At 38.8% G+C, this 21,567-nt stretch overlaps 1 protein-coding gene across 8 annotated transcripts in view; it reads left to right on the top strand.

Annotated features, from left to right (window-relative positions):
• The window catches only part of ZNF462 (zinc finger protein 462), a 153,603-nt gene extending 132,415 nt beyond the window's left edge, over window positions 1-21,188 (top strand). For all 8 annotated transcript variants that reach the window (XM_008963287.5, XM_034967931.3, XM_034967930.3 and 5 more), the window contains 3 exons: window positions 10,832-10,964; window positions 17,097-17,220; window positions 18,374-21,188. In XM_008963287.5, coding sequence (XP_008961535.1) covers window positions 10,832-10,964; window positions 17,097-17,220; window positions 18,374-18,581 — 465 coding nt within the window. In that variant the 3' untranslated portion in view covers window positions 18,582-21,188. The remainder of the gene's footprint in view (window positions 1-10,831; window positions 10,965-17,096; window positions 17,221-18,373) is intronic.
• The last annotated feature ends 379 nt before the right edge of the window (window positions 21,189-21,567 follow it).

Genomic DNA, 21,567 nt, shown 5'->3' with positions numbered 1-21,567 from the left:
TAAGTTAAACGTACACTTGCCATCTGACCTATCCTACCTTCACATAAAATGGATGGATAAATAAAATATGGCATATCCATGCAATGGAGTACTATTCAGCAATGAAAAAGAATGAGCTACTGATACATTTAACGGCATTGAGGAATCCAAAAAATGTTACATGGACAGAAGCTAGACACAAGAGACTACGTATTTTATGATTCTGTTTATATGAAATTTCTAGAAAAGGCAACACGATAGAGACAGGAAGCAGCTAAGAGGTTACTTGGGCCTGGAAGATGGGAGCAGGGATTGATTACAAAGGACATGAAGGAGCTTCTCAGAGTGATGAGAGTGTTCTTAAACATCATTGAGTTGTTTACTTATAATAGATAAATTTTATGGTAGGTAAATTATACCTCAATACCTAAAACAGATGCAAGTTTCCCATAACCCAACACACAGTAGGTCTTCAACAAATGTTAATTTCCTGTAGTCTTTATGACGTTCATCCTGAGAACAGCTATATCAACAAGATACTCAAGATCCGGATTAATGTGGAATAGACTTAGCAATTGGTTCCAAACAGGGATTCACTTTTTTTTCCCAGTAAAACAGTGCATTGCTCATTATATTCTTCTACAAATAGCATTAGGTGATTTGTGTGGTGGGGAGACTCTACGGAATAAACTATAAGACACGTAGAATGTATTTTCAGTTAAAGGATTTCATTAAAAAGAACTGAACATTCAAAACTGGACTTCTGAATTCTGCCTGCAAAGGTTATAAACCTCAGGAACATCTATAAAGATGTCAGACTATATCATTCACGGACTGGACAGAATCCTGGTACCAGCAAGAAAGGTCCTTAAAGTCAAATATACCATTCCTTTTTAAGAACCAAAATCTCCAGTGCAGTCGATTTAGGCTGCATGTTTATCCTCAGAAGCCAGAGTGCAAAAGGGATAACCATCAGAACCCTCATTTTATAGGTGATAAACACAATCTTTCCTCCTAGATCTTTATCTTTGTTACTAGTGAGCAAGGCATCACTTGTAATCTCTTAGGATCTAAAGGAAACAGTGCAGGTTATTTGAAATTTTATTTTTTTATCCTGTGACTCCCTGTCTGTTTTTAATCTCAGTGGGTCCTCTAGAAGGTTGACTAGTGTAGTCTCTCCCTCCTCTCCCCCTCCCCTTTACTTCCCTCTCCCTTCCTTCACTCCCTGCATTCTCTGTCCCCCAACATTCTACCCCCCAACACACATAGTGAATTATTTATCAGTAATGCCCTTTATTAGCAATACTGTTGAAAGATGAAGACAACATTTTTTCTTTTTTGAGTCAGGGTCTTGCTCTGTTGCCCAGGCTGAGGTGCAATGGCGCAATCATAGCTCACTGCATCTTCAAACTCCTAGGCTCAAGCAATCCTCCCACCTTGGCTTCCCAAAGTACAGGAATTGCAGGTGTGTGCACTGTGCCCAGCCTAAGACAACATCTTTAGGAACCTTAAAGTCATGAAGAAAAACAAACCTTGTACTTCTTACATTTAAAAAATACACACACTTTTTTTTAAAAGAAAGTTTATATGCAATACCTTGTTAGTGTTCTTTATGGTTCTGAACTCTCTTTGCTAGTTTAAGGAACATAAAAATATATTATCTCTAACTTGGTCCGCTCGTAAAATTGTCATGTTCAGTGTATTAAATTTAGAAGGATAGTCTATTCAGGCAATACACATTCACTAATTGAATTTACTTTGAAATGTTTTTAATTTTTTATATAAATGGAGCCTCAGGCAGTTGAACTCTTAAGAAACTCATATCTTACTTTTTGCCAGTTTGGGGAAAACAGCAAAACATTAAGCTCAGAAGGAATCATCAACATTTTAGTTATTCTAATAAAATTGCTCAGTTTTTTGCACTAGTGAAATCCACAGTGGCCAAAAAAGTCACTTAGGACATTTGTTTCCAGAAAAGGAAATGAGAAATAAACAAAGAATCTTTCTCCAAAGATTCTTCCCAAATAAATCATAAGAAGAATTTTTTCCCAAATCATAAAACACACCTTTGGCCACATTTTTTTTGGATTGCTTTTTATTTCTGAACTAAATGCTAGCAGCTTTAGCTTTATCAACAACAATGATTTCTGCAAGCTGAAGGCTTCTCTAGAAGACTATGCCATTTCGTTTCTGCTTTCCCTCCTGTAGTTCTGCTTCTTGGTTTGTTAACTACAGCTCTGTCTCTTCCGTGTGTTGTAGAAGACAGAGAAACCAGAATTAGATGAGCAAGAGGTGTGACTTTTTCAGAGGGGTGTGTCTGGCAAAACCTTAAACAGTATTTCTCAAATAGACATTTGAAGATGTTCTTTACCTGTGCCTTCGAAACCATCCACTAAACTCCCCAGTCAAAATTCTTTGTCCCAGATTCAAAGCTTCCATAGAACTTTTCTCCTTCCTTTCTTAAGGCACATTTATTTATCTCACCTTTCTTTCAAAATCTAACCTAGTGCCCAGCATACAGTAAAGCCTCAGGAATTGTTTGTTAAATAAATCAATAAATGAAATCAACTTTTCAAATATGAAATTTTAAGTATCCTGTTCAAATAAGCAAAATGTGGCAGCATCCATTAGCATCTTTTCCCTCTGTATTTTGGGTCCAGGAGATTGACAGCTGCTTAACTAGCCAGCCACAAAGCTCTGAGCCTTTCTTAATTATGTCTTTCACCTCGCTTCCTTGAGTACTTGTGTCTGAAGTTATGCTGAGTGTCTCCAAATAAGTGATTTTGTCTGGACTTTTGCTAAGTTAGGTATGATGGAAATATGTTTTCTGATTGTAACACAGTGATTGCAAAAGAAAGTAGATACCTTCCTTGACTTCTGTGCTCTATATCCTTCTGGGTACTCTATGATTCTTTGTTTTTAATATTCTTAGGCTTTTATTTTGAAAAAAATTCGGAAAGGATGCTACTGTTCTATCCCATCACATTTTGCAACATAACGTTATTGTTAATACTTTTTCTTTCTCATTCCTGTGTTCAGCCAGTATAGCCATGGTAGTTTTGACATATTTTGTGAGTAATTTTGCATTTCTGCAGATGATTTGCATTATAATGGGAAAAGCTTGAGCTGTGTCATCTGGAGATCTGAGTCCTAACTAATCCTGGCTTCATCACTTACCTGTTTTGTGATCTTCATCTACAAATATAGAAGGCAACACATTTACTGCACAATGGTCGTAAGGGATAAGTGATACACGTAAAAACTACTGGGGGCATTTTTAGCACAATAGTTATTTGGTAAGTATTGAAACAAAATCATTTAGAAAGTGCCTACTTTTATTCTCTCATTAACAAGCAACTTTATTTCATGGGATGCAAATCTTATGGCAATTTTATTATTATTATTATACTTTAAGTTCTAGGGTACATGTGCACAACGTGCAGGTTTGTCACATAGGTATGCATGTGCCATGTTGGTGTGCTGCACCCATTAACTCGTCATTTACATTAGGTATATCTCCTAATGCTATCCCTTCCCCCTACCCCCACCCCATGACAGGCCCCAGTGTGTGATGTTCCCCACCCTGTGTCCAAGTGTTCTCATTGTTCAATTTCCACCTATGAGTGAGAACATGCAGTGTTTGGTTTTCTGTCCTTGTGATAGTTTGCTCAGAATGATGGTTTCCAGCTTCATCCATGTCCCTACAAAGGACATGAACTCATCCTTTTTTATGGCTGCATAGTATTCCATGGTGTATATGTGCCACATTTTCTTAATCCAGTCTATCATTGATGGACATTTGGGTTGGTTCCAAGTCTTTGCTGTTGTGAATAGTGCCACAATAAACATACGTGTGCATGTGTCTTTATAGCAGCATGGTTTGTAATCCTTTGGGTATATACCCAGTAATGGGATGGATGGGTCAAATGGTATTTCTAGTTCTAGATCCTTGAGGAATCACCACAGTCTTCCACAATGGTTGAACTAGTTTACAGTCCCACCAACAGTGTAAAAGTGTTCCTATTTCTCCACAACCTCTCCAGCACCTGTTGTTTCCTGACTTTTTAATGATCGCCATTCTAACTGGTGTGAGATGGTATCTCATTGTGGTTTTGATTTGCATTTCTCTGATGGCCAGTGATGATGAGCATTTTTTCATGTGTCTGTTGGCTGCATAAATGTCTTCTTTTGAGAAGTGTCTGTTCATATCCTTTGCCCACTTTTTGATGGGGTTGTTTGATTTTTTCTTGTAAATTTGTTTAAGTTTTTTGTAGATTCTGGATATTAACCCTTTGTCAGATGGGTAGATTGTAAAAATTTTCTCCTATTCTATAGGTTGATCTTATGGCAATATTATGAAGTCTTTATACCTTATGATCTCTCATGGGTTTTCATGTTACTGGTAAATTCAAATAGCATTTATTGTGTGTCAAGTGTATGACTCTGCACTGAGCCTATAAAGCTAAGTAAGAAATGGTTGCTACCCTGGAAGAGTTTATAAGCAACTAGGTGAGACAAGTTTAAACAAAGAAGCACAATTCAGCATGTTACTTGCTTGATAAGAGGTAGTTTTAAAATTGGAGAGGAGCACAGTGCACAACAAATATAGTTTCATGGCTCAGGTTCCATAGAACTTCAATACTGCCTAACTGGTTTGTTTGGCTGAATATCTTTTCTTTCTTTCCCCCCTCCAGCTTTATTGAGGTATAATTGATAAATGAAATTGTATATATGTAAGGTGTACAATGTGATGGTTTGATATATGTGAAGAAAAGGGGAACCCTTGTGCACTGTTGATAGGAATGTAAATTGGGAGAGCCATTAGAGAAAACAGCATGAAAGCTCCTCAGAAAATTAAAGATAGAACTACCATATGATACAGCAATCCCACTTCTGGATATTTAACTAAAGGAAACAAAATCAGTGTCTCAAAGAGCTACTGCACTCCCATGTTCCCTGCAACAGTATTCACAATAGAATAGCCAAGACATGGAAGCAGCCTAACTATCCATTGATGGATGAATTTTTTAAAAAGTGGTACATAAACACACAATGGAATATTATTCAGCCATGGAAAACAGACATTCTACCATTTGGGACTGTATGGACAAACTTTGAATATCCTTCCTTGAAGCTTTTACAAGAACTCTAATTGAGGTGCTCTTATCTGAGAATTCAAGATTTTTTTACCTGCACTTTTGACCATCTTGCTGTAAGAAATCGTAGAGACAATACTTTGCTGAATCTTTGTCCCACTGTTTTCTTTCCCTCATTCCCATTCTGATTTTTAAGGACAGACAAAGAAGATCTGTCTGTTGAGTAGACCACTTGGTACGTTAGGGGTTGGCAAACTATGGTGCATGGACCAAATCTAGTCCACCTCCTTTTTTATATGGTCCACTCTCTAAGGATGGTCTTGACATGTTTTAGTGATTGAAAAAGTATCAAAAAAATTGTAATGTGAAATATGAAATTCAGATTTCACTTTCCCTAAATAAAGCTTTATTGGAATACAGCCATGGTCATCCATTGACTTATTGTTTATGGTTGCTTCTGAGCTACAACAGCAGTTGAATAGTTGTAACAAAGACTATAGAGTCCAGAAAGCCTAAAAATATTTACTTATCTGGCCCTTTACACAAAAAGTTTACCAGCCTGTGTTATAAGTCATTCAAAATCTTCACAGCACTGCACATTCTTTTTAACATCAGCATGCAGTATTAGGTAATATGAGCATCTTTTTGAAGCTACAAATGTTAAGTAAGAGGGGCAACCTTAGAGTTAAAAATTCTGGAAACATTAAGTGGACTTTCTCAATCTCAATCTGTCCTATTTGATGCCTGCAATGTAATCTGAAGACAAGGGTTCCAGTTCCATTCTATCATTAGCAAGCACATTCATATCAGTCTTCTATCAGACTGGGTTTGCTATCCTAGTACAATATGAAAATGCATATTCAACTTGATAATATTTGTAAATCACATATAATTATTATCACCTTAGAATATGCCAGAAGTATGGAAATACATGCTAAGACCAGATCTAAACCATTTTACTGAATAGTTAAAAGCCAACAAATAGACAAGTGTGGAAGTGGTTTTGCAGTGTCCTCACTTCATTGTTAAAGGATAAAACATTTGACACCTCATCTCACTTTTATTTTTATTTATTTATTTATTTTTTTGGGACGGAGTCTTGCTCTGTCACCCAGGCTGGAGTGCAGTGGCATGATCTTGGCTCACTGCAACCTCCACTTCCCAGGTTTAAGCAATTCTCCTGCCTCAGCCTCCCAAGTAGCTGGGATTACAGGTACCCGTCACCACACCTGGCTAATTTTTGTATTTTTAGTAGAGACGGGGTTTCACCATGTTGGCCAGGCTGGTCTCAAACTCCTGACCTCAAGTGATCGACTCATCTCAGCCTCCCAAAGTGCTGGCATTACAGGTGTGAGCCACCGCAGCCAGCCCTCATCTCACATTCTCATTAGACAGATGACTTCACCAAACTCTGGGTTAGTAGCCTTCACAGGGGACCTTGAGTGAATGGGCATTCACAGATAGCTTTCACAGGAATAAAGATCTGCATATAGGTTTCTAGTCTGAATTATTATGTATCTGAACAATCCACCCTTCAAGAACATATACGGCTTCTTTTGCCTGCAGAAAGAGCCTGGAAGGAGCCGGGTTCTAAATCTCAAACTCTTAAGCTTGCTCCTTCTCCCTTTGTTGTGGGCCTTTGGGGAAATGATAATAAACTGCTTCTCATCTTTAGAGGAAACAAGTGTGTTTCTCTCAATATGTCATCTGCATCATCAAGGAGTTATTCAAATACCCACCAATCTCCGGGCCCAAAAAGTAGTGTAATCAGTTCAAAATATATGGGAACTTTTATAAAGTCTATACCCTTTGACTTTGACCCTGTAATTTCACATCTGGAAATTTAGCCTATAAAATTAAAACTAAGCATGAAAGAAAGGCTTAAATACAATAAGGTTTATTACTTTTTGTAACAAACATTTTTAATAGTGAAAAGCCAGAAATCATCTACCGTAAATTCATACGGGAATGAATAGTCAAGTAAACTATCATATGCCTACTTGATGAAATGCTATGCAGTGATTAAAAATTATGTTTATTCAGAGAATGATGTGTACACTATGCCAGGCATGAAAAAGTTGGATATACACTTGTTTGTTTTAAAATGATAACAGCAATGTAAATAATCTACAGACAGAGAACAGGAATACAGAACTACTTTAATTCATTAACAGTTATTATGTATAGGTAGTTGGACTTTAAATGAGTTTTTCTTATTTTCATAAATTTTTTGTGAATGTTTATATAAAAGAAACTATTTTAAATGAAAATGAAGATATCCGGTAGCCAGGAGGTGAGAATAACACCCTCTCTTAATCTAGACACTGTGCTGGCCAGTGGGGGTTCAGCTGTAAGTAAGACTCACAGCAAGTCTGTCCTCATAGTTTGTAGTTGGACTGGGGAGGGGCAGGCCATAAACAATTCATTACTGAATGGGGTGAGCTCTTGAAGGCGGGGTGCAGAATGCTGTGAACACATGGAGCAAGGATGTCAAACACAGGAGGAGTTTAGGGAAGGTCTCCCAGAAGAAGTGACAGAAGCAGGGCTAGGAGATTAAGGACTCAACACATGAAGCCAGCAGGCATGAGAGAGTTTCAGACAGGTGAGATGGTGGAGGCATAGACTCCTCGAGGGCCTGCCATATTGCAGGACCTCAGTAAGTTCAGGGTGGTGGGAGCAAGGGGGAGCCTGGAGAAGATGGGCCAGAATAACATGAGAGCCCGCCATGTAAACGACAGTTAAGAAATGTGTATTTCATCCTCAGGGCAAGCAGAGACTGACATGAAGAGATTTACATTTTGTTAAAGATTGCTTTGACCACACTAAAGAATCAGGTACAAGAAGGGACAAGAGTAGGTGCTAGGAGACCAACGTGGGAGGGGAAGGAGCTGGCAGTAATCCAGGTAAAAGATGATAATGGGCTCAGGAATGCGGAAAAGAGTCTTCCTTTTGTGTTAGGATTAATATTTGGATAGATGACTTGGGGATTTCAAATACCGTCATAACCCAAAACAATAAAGAGTTTTTATTTTAAAATCTTCTAATTACATAGCAAAAATTTTAGTTCTCATTTTTGAATCTTTTAATTGCCTAGCAAAGATTTTAGAAATCTTCAGGACCAAATAAATCCTGGGTTAGCCTGGGATGAACATCATACTGTGAAAATGTCATGTACTATTTTAAAATCATGCAGAATTTAAAATGTTAACAGTTTTCCAGTGAAGGGATGATGGTGCTGGGAAAATGGACAAATACAGTCTTCAAAAAAACCCAGAATGAGGGGGAAAAAAATAACATTTGGTTTGGTGACAGATCTCCTTCTGTCACCAAGAGCTCCAAAGGAAGCAGGGGTTCCAGTGTGGACCCCAGAGGCTGGCACACAGCAAGCCAGCCCTCCAGGAATCCTTGATGAATGAATGAATGAATGAATTAAAACAACTGGATTAAAGCAGATGTTTGAGGATTCTTCTTTGGTCTCCTTGGTTTCATTGTTTTTGTTTCCTGGTGACAGCCCACCCCTCATGTCCTTTACACATATTTATAGTTTCCCTGATTCCTAATGGTGAGAAGTGCAGGAGAAAGTGGCCCAGGAAAGGCTGCCTTTTATGTGCTAGTCACTTAAAAATACTTCTCTTCAAATATGTTTAAAAATTAGGCAAATTGGAACCTTGCCCACTTTTCCTGAAAAACTAGCAAGCCAGAAAACTTTTTATTCAAATATTTATCATGAATGCTATTTGGCTAAAATGTAGACTTTGTGGCTAAACATAACTTCGTAAATATGCATTTACAATGCTTGTTGTAAGCATTCCCAAGAGCCAAAACTAGAAAAGGCTCACATTCCCAGAAAGGGGAAGGAAATTACATTTTGGGGGACTGTTGTGTCTCAAGCACTATGCTGACCTCCTTTTACAAATGAAGATATCAAGGACATATACTGAGTGATTTATCCAGAATCTAGTGGTTAGTGGCAAATCCTAAACTTGAACTCAGGTCTGTCTGACTTCAAAGAGCATTTTCTTGTGCTATCCCTTTTTGCTCTTATGTCATAAAAGGAAATCAATGAAAATGTTAAAGCCCTAGTTAGTAAGGTGCTACAAGCAAAAGTCCTTTGGAAACCGTTACTGTGGACTTAGAGGGGAAGAAAGAGAAATCAGGATTCGGAATTGACCTCTTTCTCCTCTTGCCTTAGTCCCTTAATTTTTATAGCTTTTTTAACTGAGAAAAACAAGAAGTTGCCTTCCCTGCTTGCTTAGCGTTGGCATTGTTGTCTGCGTCTTGTCCACCCCCATGTTGAGTTGTTTTCAAAGTTAACTAATTTCATGGATTTCATTGTTATAGATAGATCAGTGTATTGTTTCTCCTGTTTTAAAAGAGGTTTTTCCCTGAGTTGTTCTCCTCCTGAATGCTACCTATCTCTTACAGGATGTTGTTGGGACAGTATTCAGTCTCAGTGTCTAAGGCCTGGTACGCTGAGGCTCTTTACATTTGTCACAGTCGATAATGATGTTCCCATCTGCCAGGCACATGGAATTGGTGGCATTCAGCAAATCTTTGTTCCAGTCTGGTCCCAGAGACTATTTTGGAATTGTCTTGTAAATTATCTCTTTCCTCTCCTGTGTCCTCATCATCTAGCTGTGTCCTCATCATCTAGCTGTGCCCTACTGTGGCAGCTAGGGAAGTCGGCCTCGGAATCTAATTAATGATGTCTGTCTTCCCTCTTCAACTCAACTGTGAGCCTCTGGAGGCCAGAACCAGGTCTCATTCATCTTGTATGTCCCCTCCCCAGGCCTCCAACAAGGGGAGCATAACACCTTACATAGAAGGCGTAGCCCATGGCAATTTTTTGACTTTAGCCCTGCACCAGCTTGTCATGCCTGATCATTCTATGCATTCAACTGGAGAGGTTCTGAAAATCGATTCATGATGAAGGTAAATTTTGTGTTGCCATTGATCTGAGAACCCAAAATGGAAAAATCATTAAAGACTTTTCTTAGTGTAGATTTTTGTTTCCCTCCAATGATACTTTGAAGAAAGCTTGGATTCCCACATTATTCTGACCACATTTTACATAAATAAAAACCAGCCGTAGTTAACACTTTTAAAGGGCTTTTAGGGGTTAGTCATCTAGGTTTTTCTCAGATAATCCCAGCCTTGATACATAGGCTGTGGTCAGCTTCAAAAACAGTAGTAACACTAATAGTAATAATATTATCTTCCATTTAAACTAGAGTTAAGGATCAGATGGCTGTCATCTGGCCTAAGCTGGGACAGCCTGCAACACCCTGGTTGATGGGATCGTGGCAAAGAAGGTTGTATTGTGTCTCATTGCTAGTGGTCGGCATGCTTGCAGAACTTCTTCACCTGCAGAAGTATTTGAAACTTGGGTTGTTATGAGAGTTACACCTTTGAATTCAACTACAAAAAAAAATGTGTTTTGGATATTTACTCTATACTCTAGCCTTCATTTTACTTTTGGTCTCCTGTGTACTATAGCTCATGTTTCTTCACAAGTTTGGTAATGAAGGTCCAGTGTACAAAAGTTGCGGTGAAAATGATGGAATGTGGGAGCAAAGGGCAGCTCCATCTCCAAAAGAGTCAAAACGAAGAAAAAGACCTCTTAGGCCCCGGAGTTGTTTGGTCCTGGTTGCAAAACCACAGTCACAGGAAAATGATGTTAGAAAGATCTCTCCATCAGGGAGAACCCCATTTGGTCTGCGGTTTATTATTCCATCATTTGTTTGGGCCTTTTTCAGGTAAGCCGTAACTTTGAGCTGGTTGGACGGGTTAACTTGGATCAGCTGGAACAGATGAAGGAGAAAATGGAGAGCTCCAGCAGCGATGATGAGGACAAGGAAGAAGAAATGAACAGCAAGGCTGAAGACAGAGGTTAGTCTCATCCTGCCCTCCCAATCCCAGATGGCATCTGGCATGTCCGTAGTGAGACAGAAGGGAGGCAGGAGGTTGTTGTAGGAGTAACAGAAGGAATGATCCTTCTTAGTTAAGTAGCAGAACAGACTGACTTAGGAAACACATCAAGAGCTGTGTCTTTGTAAACTATTACCAGCTATAGAAACGCCAAGGAAAACAGACATTTTCTCCCTAATTATAGATATATGTTTGTTGAAAAATAGATGGCAGTGATTTGTTTTTAATAAGGAAAACTGGTATCTAGGGAATCTTCAGAATAAGGACAAGCAGACAGCAAGATGGATGACACTGTAGAGCTCTAGAGGAATGAGAATGAACTTCCAGTTGAATGCATATTTAAAATTGCTGCTGGGGCACACACTGCTGGAACTGTAGGGGAGGGTGGTGCAAAGAACTTGAGCCCCTACCCCCTGATGTCCCTCTGCGTGGCCCTTTTCTTAACCCCCTTTGTGCTCTGACTTGCTTTGTAAAGAGAGAGAAAGGGAGACCACCTCTTTCATTCAACTATGTATTTACAGAATACACTGGGGAAGGTTTTGTGGGACTTTGGTACTATTTTTCTAACTTCCTGTGAGTCTATAATTATTTCAAAATGAAAAAGTTTTCAAAAGTATATTTAGTTGTGGATATACATTTATGTGATTCAGAGTTGGTTTTCTATATTGTTCAACATAGAATATTGTGAAAAACCCCAGACTATACATACAAGAATATAGGTTGAGATATGTTACTTTAGTTATTGCAGATTTATCAGAAGCACGTGGATAACATAAACATCAGAAATCAACATTGCAGATATTGACCCAGAGATGAGAATAGTACTGGTTGCCATTACTGAGCATCATTATGTGCTAGCCTCAGTGCTGGTCGTTTTTATATAACATTTTTCTTTAATCTCATGACTAGAGAGGACTGTACATTTAGCCTGCTTGAATTTGGTTTCCAGTTCTGCTACTTACTGTCTAGATGGCTTGGGGTAAATTATTGTATTTCCTTGTACATTCATCATCTGTGAAATAATCACAATCATAATAATGAGAATAATATCACCTCCCTCCTAAGATTGTTGTAAAGATTTTTTTTAACTTTAAAACTTCAGATTTTGGACTTTTTAAATTTACTTTTTAAAATTATTTTAATAAAAATTGTATATATTTATGATGTACAACATGTTTCAAAATACATATACATTGTGGAAAATTAAATCAAGCTAATTAACATATGCATTACCTCACATACTTGTCATTTTTTATGGTGAGAACACTTAAAATCTACTCTCTTAGCAATTGTCAGGTATACAATATGTTGTTATTAAATGTAGTCACTGTGTTGTACAATAGATCTCTTGAGCTTATTTTTCCTATCTGACTGAAATTTTGTATCCTTTGAACAATATCTCCCCAAACCCCGAGCCCCTGGTAACCACCATTCTACTATCTGCTTGTATGACTTTGACTTTTCTAGATTCCCCATATAAGTGAGATCATGCAGTATTTGTGCCTGCCTCTCTGTGCCTGTCTCATTTCACTTAATGTAATGTTCTACAAGTTTATCTACGTTGTCACAAATGACAGGATTTCATATTTTTTAATGGTGAATAGTATTTCATGTGTGTATATACCACATTTTCTTTATCCATTCATTTATTGATGGACACCTAGCTTGATTACTTACCTTGGTTATTATGAATAACCCTGCAGTGAACGTGAGAGTGCAGATATTTCTTCAATATCCTGCTTTCATTTCCTTTGGATATACCTAGGAGTGGGATTGCTAGATCAATGTGGTAGTTCTACTTTTAACTGATTGAGGAACCTCCATGCTGTTTCCATAATGGGTGTACTAATTTGCAGTCCCACCAACAATGCAACAGGAGTTCGCTTATCTCCACATTCTCTCTAGCATGTTATCTTCACTGTTTTTGATAATAGCCTCGTAACAGGTGTGAAGTGATAGCTCATTGTGGTTTAATTTGCATTTCCCTGATGATTAGTGATGTTGAACATTTTTTCATATGCCTGCTGGCCATTTGTGTGTCTTCTTTTGAGAAATGTCTACTCAGATCCTTTGCCATTTTTTAATCAGATGATTTTCTATTGAGTTGCTTGATTTTCTAATACAGCATGGGTATTAATTCCTTATCAAATGTATGGTTTGCAAATATTTTCACTCATTCCATAGGTTGTCTGTTACTGTGTTGATTGTTTCCTTGGCTGTGCAGAAGCTGTTTAGTTTGATGTAATTCTGTTTATCTGTTTTTGCTTTTGTTGCCCATGCTTTTGAGGTCATATCCAAAAAATCATTGCCCAGACCAATGTCATGGAGCTTTTCCCCTTTGTTTTTGTCTAGTAGTTTTATAGTTTTAGGTCTTATATTCAAGTTTTTAATTCATTTTGAGACGATTTTTGTATCTGGTGTGAGATAAGGATCTAATTTCATTCTTCTGCATGTGGATATCCACCTGTTCCAATACCATTTATTGAAGAGACTGCCCTTTCCCCATTATGTGTTCTTGGCACCTTTGTTGAAAACCGATGGACCGTGAATGTGTGGATTTATTTCTGGGCTCTCTATTCTGTTCTGTTGGTCTGTGTATCTGTTTTTTATGCCAGTACCATGCTGTTTTGATTACTGTAGTTTTGTAGTCAACTTTGAAGTCAAGTAGGGTGGTGCCTCCAACTTCGTTCTGTTTGTTTAAGATTTCTTTGGCTATCCAGGGTGTGGTTCCATTGGTTGTTGTAAAGATTAAATGAGATAACACACAAGACCTTCACCCAGTTCCTAGAATATAGCAATCACCTAATAAATGATAAGCCTGCAATGTAGGTGTTATTTTTGTGATTTCACAAATGGGAAAATAAGGACCCAGGAAATTTAAGAGCATGTACAAAGTAAAAAACAAAACAAACAAACAAACAACAACAAAAAATATAAACCCTGGAGACCAAATTCAATTCAAATTTACATCTTCTGGCTCCAAAGGCAAGCCCTCTTCTTACCCTGCACACCACTTTCCCAGTGCTTCGAGTAGTGTAATCTTCACTGAAGGGGACCTGACCCTGAAATCTGTGGATTCAGTGGCCCTTGGGACCTTGCTGTGAGGAGCAGTTTTGCAGAATTTCTTTGTGTTTTCTGCTTGTTCTGTCTGCAAACATTAAGGAAGCCTATTGGTGGGCTACTTCCCTCCAAGGTGTTCCCTGTTCCTTTTCCTGACTTGCACTCACCCTCCTACCATGATGCCAGGGCTAAAGACTATGGGTTTGCGAAGGGGGCCCCAGTTTGGCTCTTGAACCCCTGACCAAGACAGTCAGCAGGAAATGACAGCCAAGGTACACTACCCTTTCAAAAACCCTGTGCCTGTATTAACCTGAAAAATACATGGACAAATAAAACATCCTTACCATGTAGGTTGATTGTTCTTATAAAGTTATTACTTTTATTAGTAGAGGCTGTATCCATTTCTTACAAGGAAAACGGTTGTGATCGGAGAAGCATGGCTTTTTTTTTTTCTTTTTCAAACCATTTCATGAGTATGTTCTTTACAATGATTTCTTAACATCTCTGCACTGTTACCGGAGTTTTCTGGGAGAGGATACTTTTGACAGAAAGACTCCTTTTTCTTCATGATCCTCTGTGGCCTTGCCTTTTCTCCTCTGGAAATAAACTATTTCTCATTGGATATTATTATGGCTTTTTAATCTCTAAAGCTGAGCATATGTGATTTCAAAGGTTATAAGCATTATAAAGGCAAAATACCCTTCTAGGCTTCTGCTCCCCTATGACTCCTTATAAAAAAGAAAAGGAAAGAAAGAAAACTCGAATTTAAAAGATGGTGGTTGAGATGTGTGTGGTATACCAGGCAGACCTCCTTATTTTACCCTACTTGGCAGCCCCCTTTTACTTGGCACTGTGGCATTACACTGGAGTGGTTTGGCTGGAAAGAACTTCAGGGTCTCCTCTTCTCACTGGAAAAAGTATAGTGTCCACATTCATGAGCTTTACCACATGGGGGAAAAAAAAGCCCTCAGGGTGGAGAAGCACGTATTCCTCTCAGAGGGTGGGGGATTTACATGAGTAACTTCCAGTCACATTAATGGGAATTACAAGCCTAAACCTTCCCTTCCCCCTCGCCGATCCTTGAAAGAGCAGCCTCCTTTGTCCCATCTCTCCTTTGAATAGACCAAGAATCAACTTTCCACCATCTAGGTGTATTCTTGGCAGGAAAAAGAAATACACACAGTAGCCTCGGGTGTTTCTGCTAGACATCCCAGCTTCTAGGAGCAGAGGGCAGGAGGTGGCTTGCGTGCAGCTCTCAGGCTGGTGGAGAGCTCTTGGAAGTGTGGCCAGTGCCCAGTGGCCTCCTCCTTTGAGGATGGAACTTAGTATGTGCCATTGGAAAGGACAGATGACTGGTTTCCTATTTACAGATTAAGGGTAAAGAAACAAGTATACCAGAAACATTATTCCTCTTGTTGGCAATTTAGACTTTTATCAGACACCCTCAGTTTAGGGGGTTCACAGCCTCGCAGCCACCCCACTGCCTACCTCCTTTCTAAATGCAAGTGCCGGACTGAATATGGACACGCTGCAGGTCCTGCCTAGGAAGCTCAGGGAAGATTTGAAAGAGAAGAATCCAGGCATGAAGAAATCAAAATTAACCCAAGCAGAATCCTCCCCGCCCCCCTCTCATTATGCAGTTGGGGAGGAGTCAGGAAGGCATTCTGTTGATTTCTTGCCCAAGATAATCCCTGCTAAGGAATTAATGCGCAGAGCAGATGGTGCTGTCTCATTTCCAATGAAAAGAATCAAGGAAGATAGTCTGTGCAATTATTTTTAATGGCTTGTGTGGTGATCTTCTTAATTTGTGAGAAAATGTTTCATCTTTTGTTAAAACTGGCCCCAGTCACATAGCTGTTTGTGCTGAAGATTAAGGCATCACAGAGCCCCCCATCCTGTTAACATGGTCCTGAGAATCTTATTAGATGGGGGCATTTCAACCAGGAGGCATGTTCCTGTAATGTCTTGTATGTGTGGACCAGAGTGATCAGAGTGTAAAGATGATCAACACTTCCCTGTGCGATGCCCTCACTTTGCAACACGGCTGCAGAACTGGCAAGGTCCTGCTGTTTATTACCTACATGAAGACTTGGCCCTCTGTGGTATAATGAAACACATATGGGCTAGGAACTCGGGCTAACACAATGGTCATATAATCTCTTATCTTTGAGTTTGCCAGGAGACGTGGCCTGAAAACAGTTAAACAGCCAATCCACATTTATCAGACTTCTACCATGTGCCTAGTACCATGGAGGAAACAAAACAACTAAGTCAATATTTGATGTTTACAACAGACCGTCCAGAAATGTCTGCATATCCCCGTATTCATGAATACCACCAATTGAGGGGTAGGTGCCAGGCAGCTGGCCAGGATCTCTCAATAGCAGGGGACATGTGTTCACATACTGGTTCCCACTCATCCAGATAAATGTTCATGGTAGACGCTTCGCTTGCAGATCTCATTCAGTGCACATAACCGCCCTGTAAGGTATTGATTATAATATCTATGATGGATGACCACAAGTCATGAGCCTTCAGCCTTACTTGGAACAAGTAGAAACCCTGAGGTCCACAACACATAACCTGGTCCAGGGCTTTCGGTAGCCTATGTTCTTTTCAGTGAACAAAGATAAACCTGTGTCAAAAAGGAAATGAATAGATGCTAGCCTGCGAGGCACTGATATAAATCATCACACAAGGGAGAGAATAAATCGGAAAAAATAATGCTCAGATTCCTTTGGAATCTCGGGCAAGGGGCTCTTCAGTCAAGAAAGACCCAGATTTTGTGATAGAAGCATTGGGGAGGTGAGGCGAAATGAGGTCTTGGGGCCCAAGAACCAGAAACAGTTCTCGGATGCTATTCAAGGAATGCCCTAAGGGGGAAACCTAAGAAAAAGTAAGGAATCTGGAAATTGCTTTCACCACATGGCTTTATCAGTGAAGGTAGGAGAGAGGGTATCCTAATGAATGCTGACTTACCTATTCTGCTGATTCCCACAGCACACAGGTAACACTTCTGCTTTCTCTTTGCAGAGCTGATGAGATTTTCTGACCACGGGGCTGCTCTTAACACTGAGAAGCGTTTTCCATGTGAATTTTGTGGACGGGCGTTTTCACAGGGCTCTGAGTGGGAAAGACATGTGCTGAGACACGGCATGTAAGTTGGGCCACTTCAAGGATGCCTTTGTCCAAAGCAAGAGGTAGGGAGGGAGGGAGGGGCTCTTGTTTTGGTTCCCCTGACAGTATGTACACCCCTCTGTGTCACATTTCTGGGCCGTGGGAGGAGAGGCAATGGTGAGGAACCAAGTTTCTCCTTTTCTGTTGTTTTTGAAAATGGTCACCCAGCCGCAAGTCAAAGAGGGAAAAAAATCGTCTTTATGAATGATCAGTCCTGCTCAAGCCCGTGTGCAGAAGTATAGTGTTTTCTCCAGCCAATATCCCTTTAGTCTTCATTAGCGTGACATTCTATAATAGAATGTGAATCGAGGTCAAAAGATCTGGCTTCTGTTCCTGCCTCTCTGACTGATCATTCCCTGAGTGGCCCTGAACATTCCCATGTACTGCCTCGGGGACAGAGCCAGCTTCTGCCTGCCTCCCAGGTAGGTGAGAGCATACTTGTAAAATACTTATGAGATCCCTGAACATAAAATCAGCCCCTCAACAAGGCACGTTAGTCCACCAGATGCAGAGAGAACCTAGGATATGGTCTTTTCAGGAGGAAACATGGCTTGTATGGTGATATGAAGCCTGAAGCTTGGTCCCTGAAGCCTCAAGGGTCTAGACCTCAGAGAATATAACCAAGCTTCCCGAGACATGGGTTCCATCTTCAGGTTTTTGCTTTTAGTTTGTTTTCGTGATTTGTTTCGGGACCTGACAAATAAATCTTTAGTACCTGAGTTACTCTTTTAGACTTAATAAATATAACCAATCTCCAAGCTTCTGGGTTCAGCCGATGACTCTGAGCATAAGACAATTCTTGCTGTTACCACTTATGACCCAGTAGAGGAAGTGACATAAAATGATTACGCTTATCTAGAAAGAAAACATGGGATAATCAATATATAGTATAATAATGGATACTTCTGTAAGTTCAAATCTTTAAGATACAGAAATATGTGACTTAAGCAAAATATAGCAGGGATGCATCACTTGGTATTTTGTCATACACCCATGGCATTTGTTCAAAGGAAACCCCAAGGCTTTTTGAGGATCAGGAAAATAAAGACACTCGAGGGTTTTTATTATTTTTTGTTTAAAAAGAGAAATATATATACTATACTCATCTGTCTCTTCGATAAATGTTTTTCCAGGGCATTGAATGACACCAAGCAGGTGAGCAGAGAAGAAATCCACCCAAAAGAGATCATGGAGAACAGTGTTAAAATGCCTTCCATAGAGGAAAAGGAAGATGACGAGGCCATTGGGATAGACTTTTCCCTAAAGAATGAAACAGTAGCCATCTGTGTAGTAACTGCCGACAAATCTCTCCTGGAGAATGCAGAGGCCAAAAAAGAATGAGCGTTTGGTGAAATTCTTAATCAAACCTTACTTGAACAGTGATGAAAAAGTGGGAGGGCTGGCTTGGGCTGAGAAGGGAGGGACAGAAAAGAGAAGACAGAACAAAGCTGCTTTTTAGGACTGAACAATCTATTTTCAAAGCACTGGTACCTGTGTGAGTGAGTATGTAAATTAAAGTTATTTAAATGGTTGGAATATGTGGCTCCTTTTCCATCACTACATCTTTTCTTCCGGATCTTCATCATGGAAGTTTCATTTGTTGCGGAATATGGAAGCACCTCCCAAGGGTACGGTGCACCCTGTGGTGGTCTTGGACAGTATGTGGAAGCAGAAGCTCCATGACGGTAGAAGACTTCTCATTGGGGAGCAACTTTTTGACGCACAACTTTTGGTGCGTTTTTCTAGTTTTAATACCTTAAGCTTTTTCAAGACCTAACTGCAGCCGCTTTGGGAAAAAAAAACAAAAAACAAAAAACAGAAAACAAACAAAAAAAAACTGCTTTGCATAAAACAGTCACCTGTTTCCTAGTACCTCAAACTTAACCAAGGGAACTCTCTGCATTTGTCAGTACTACCTGTCGTCGTTGTGGTTAAATGTAGAGAGAACTGCTGGGCAAGATGGTGAATGGAGAAAAAAAAAAGAGTTTTAAAGAAAGGAACACAAATTGTGCTTAAAATCCCCATGTGGGTTTTATTTCTTAAAATACTGTGATTTTTTTAATTATTTTAGTAAAAAACAAAACAAAAAAAAGAAACAGACTTTAATTATTAGATAACTGTTTGTGAATTGTCATCCTTTATTCCAGGTAAGCTGTTTATTAGTGTTCAACTATAATTTAGAATTTGGTAGATTCATGTGAGCTAATTTTAAGGTGATTGTGGAGTTTTGTTTGCCACATGTTTATTTTCTATCAATTTGAGTGTTACAAACACAGCACAATTCAGTTTTTCATACGAATTGTTTTTCGTGTGTGTGTTGTTACTGTTGTTTTAATTTCGGGGCAAGGGAGATTTAGTTTTTTGTGAATAGGAATGTTTTTATTTTAAACATGGAAATAACAAAGAAGTTAACTTTCTTTTTTTTTTTTTTTTTAATTTAACTAAAGAACCAAACTTTCGGCACAGCTATGCAGCTTGTGGGCCAGATGAGGAGGTCCTCCTCACCCTTTTGTTGCCTGTCAAATTCACGCATTATCCGTCTCATAAATAATTTCTGTTAGGATTGGCTGGCTTTTGTGTGTGATTTTAAAATCTGTGTTTTGTTTCTGCTGGCATTGTGTTTTGTGGGGGGTTTTCATTTATTTAGGGGACGAGGGGATGTACTAGAATCCCATCCCTTTGGTGAGAGTGGACAAGAAATAACGTATCCTACAAGGAGCCTGGAGAACTACTTTCTTTCTTTCTTTTTTTTTTTTTTTTTTTTTTTTTTTTTAATCTAGCTGCCAGCTGCTCTGTCCCCCATATCAGCTTTTTCAGGAGGGAGCAGCTTAGACTAAATCTAAGCCTACATTTATAATATGTTCTGATTGTGAACAAAGGGTTTCATTCCAAAAAATAGAAAAGAACTTTTCTTGAAGCCTAGGTTTTAGAAGCCCGTGTGTGTGTGTGCTTGGATGTGTGTGTGCGTGTATGAGTGTGTGTGTGCATGTGTGCACGTGTGAGTCCTTTGGTTTTCATGTTTTGTTTTTTTTTTTTACTTGGAAGGGTTGTGGGAGGGTGGGAGGGAAGAAAGGGAAGGGGAATTGCTGAGATGACAGTGTCCCACACAGCTTCAAATAAAATCCATGGAAAGATGTTGCATTTGTGGAATAAGTGCTTACTTGAAAAGCATGTTCTTCTTTTATTTTCTTACTGTTAAGAATTTTTATTTGTAGGATGTTTGTTTTAATTTAATTTTTTTAAGGGATGGGGGCCATCATGTGGAAACCAGAAAATGGGGAAAGTGTGAACTATCCAGACAAAGATTCATTTTGTGTCTATATTTGTTTTTAATTGGCCTCATTTCAAATGTATTAAACAGTTCCATACCTGGATTGGGTGTTTGTAATGGTTACCAAAAAACAAACAAAAAAAGAAAGAAAAAGGAAAAAAAAAAAGAAAATAATTGTGACATGCTTTTATCACTACTTTATTTTTCAAATAACATGTAAATATTGTAATCCATTGGATTTTGTTTTGCTAACCTGTTAATAAAAATATGGGACCATTATCCTTTTAACAAGGCTAGAATGTCATTTTTTTCTTTTTCAAACATATACCTGATATTTTGTGGCCGCACATTTTGGATGCATTATTATAATTCTGTTGACTGTAATGACATAGAATTTACAACATTTTTTGTTGTTGTTTAATTTATACAGAGGACATTTTTTTCAGAGCTTGAGAGAAGAAAATAAATAGCAAAATGATAACCTATTGACTCCAGTAATCAGTGTTTCCCAATACTTCATAAAAGATAGGGAGACCCTGAGTCCTTGAAGCCAAGGGTTTAAAAACAAAACAAAAACAAAAAAACAAAAAAACACACAAGTAGGTTATTCAAGTTGTTTGCAACATACATTTTGTAATGAAATGTGAGAAATTAATAAAGAATTTTTTTCACATGTGTCTATGTGCATCTGTTGTAAATCATTTACAGATATGACTACAGATATGAAATCTAGAAATATAGCACTACCTTTCAATGCTTGTACACGAGATATTTTAAGTCATTGAATCTACACAGGTATGGAAAGCAAAGGTAAAGCTGAGGTGAGGTTGAGGTTGAGCTGGGATTTTCAAATGTTAATATTTCTGCATCAGGTATTCATCGCCAACTGAGGGAGCTTTAGGGAAGGAGTATTTTCCATCAAAAATGTGAATCAAAGTGATGTGTGAACTTCAGAAGGAGGAAGCACCCGTGATTAAACATCATCTGGGACCCTGAATCCACAAGCACAGTCATTTTAAGCTAACTGCCAAGTCACACCCACTGCACAGGATCTAT

This window comes from Pan paniscus, chromosome 11 (genome assembly GCF_029289425.2).
Source record: "Pan paniscus chromosome 11, NHGRI_mPanPan1-v2.0_pri, whole genome shotgun sequence".
NCBI lineage: Eukaryota > Metazoa > Chordata > Mammalia > Primates > Hominidae > Pan > Pan paniscus.
This window is presented reverse-complemented; position numbering and strand designations above follow the sequence as displayed.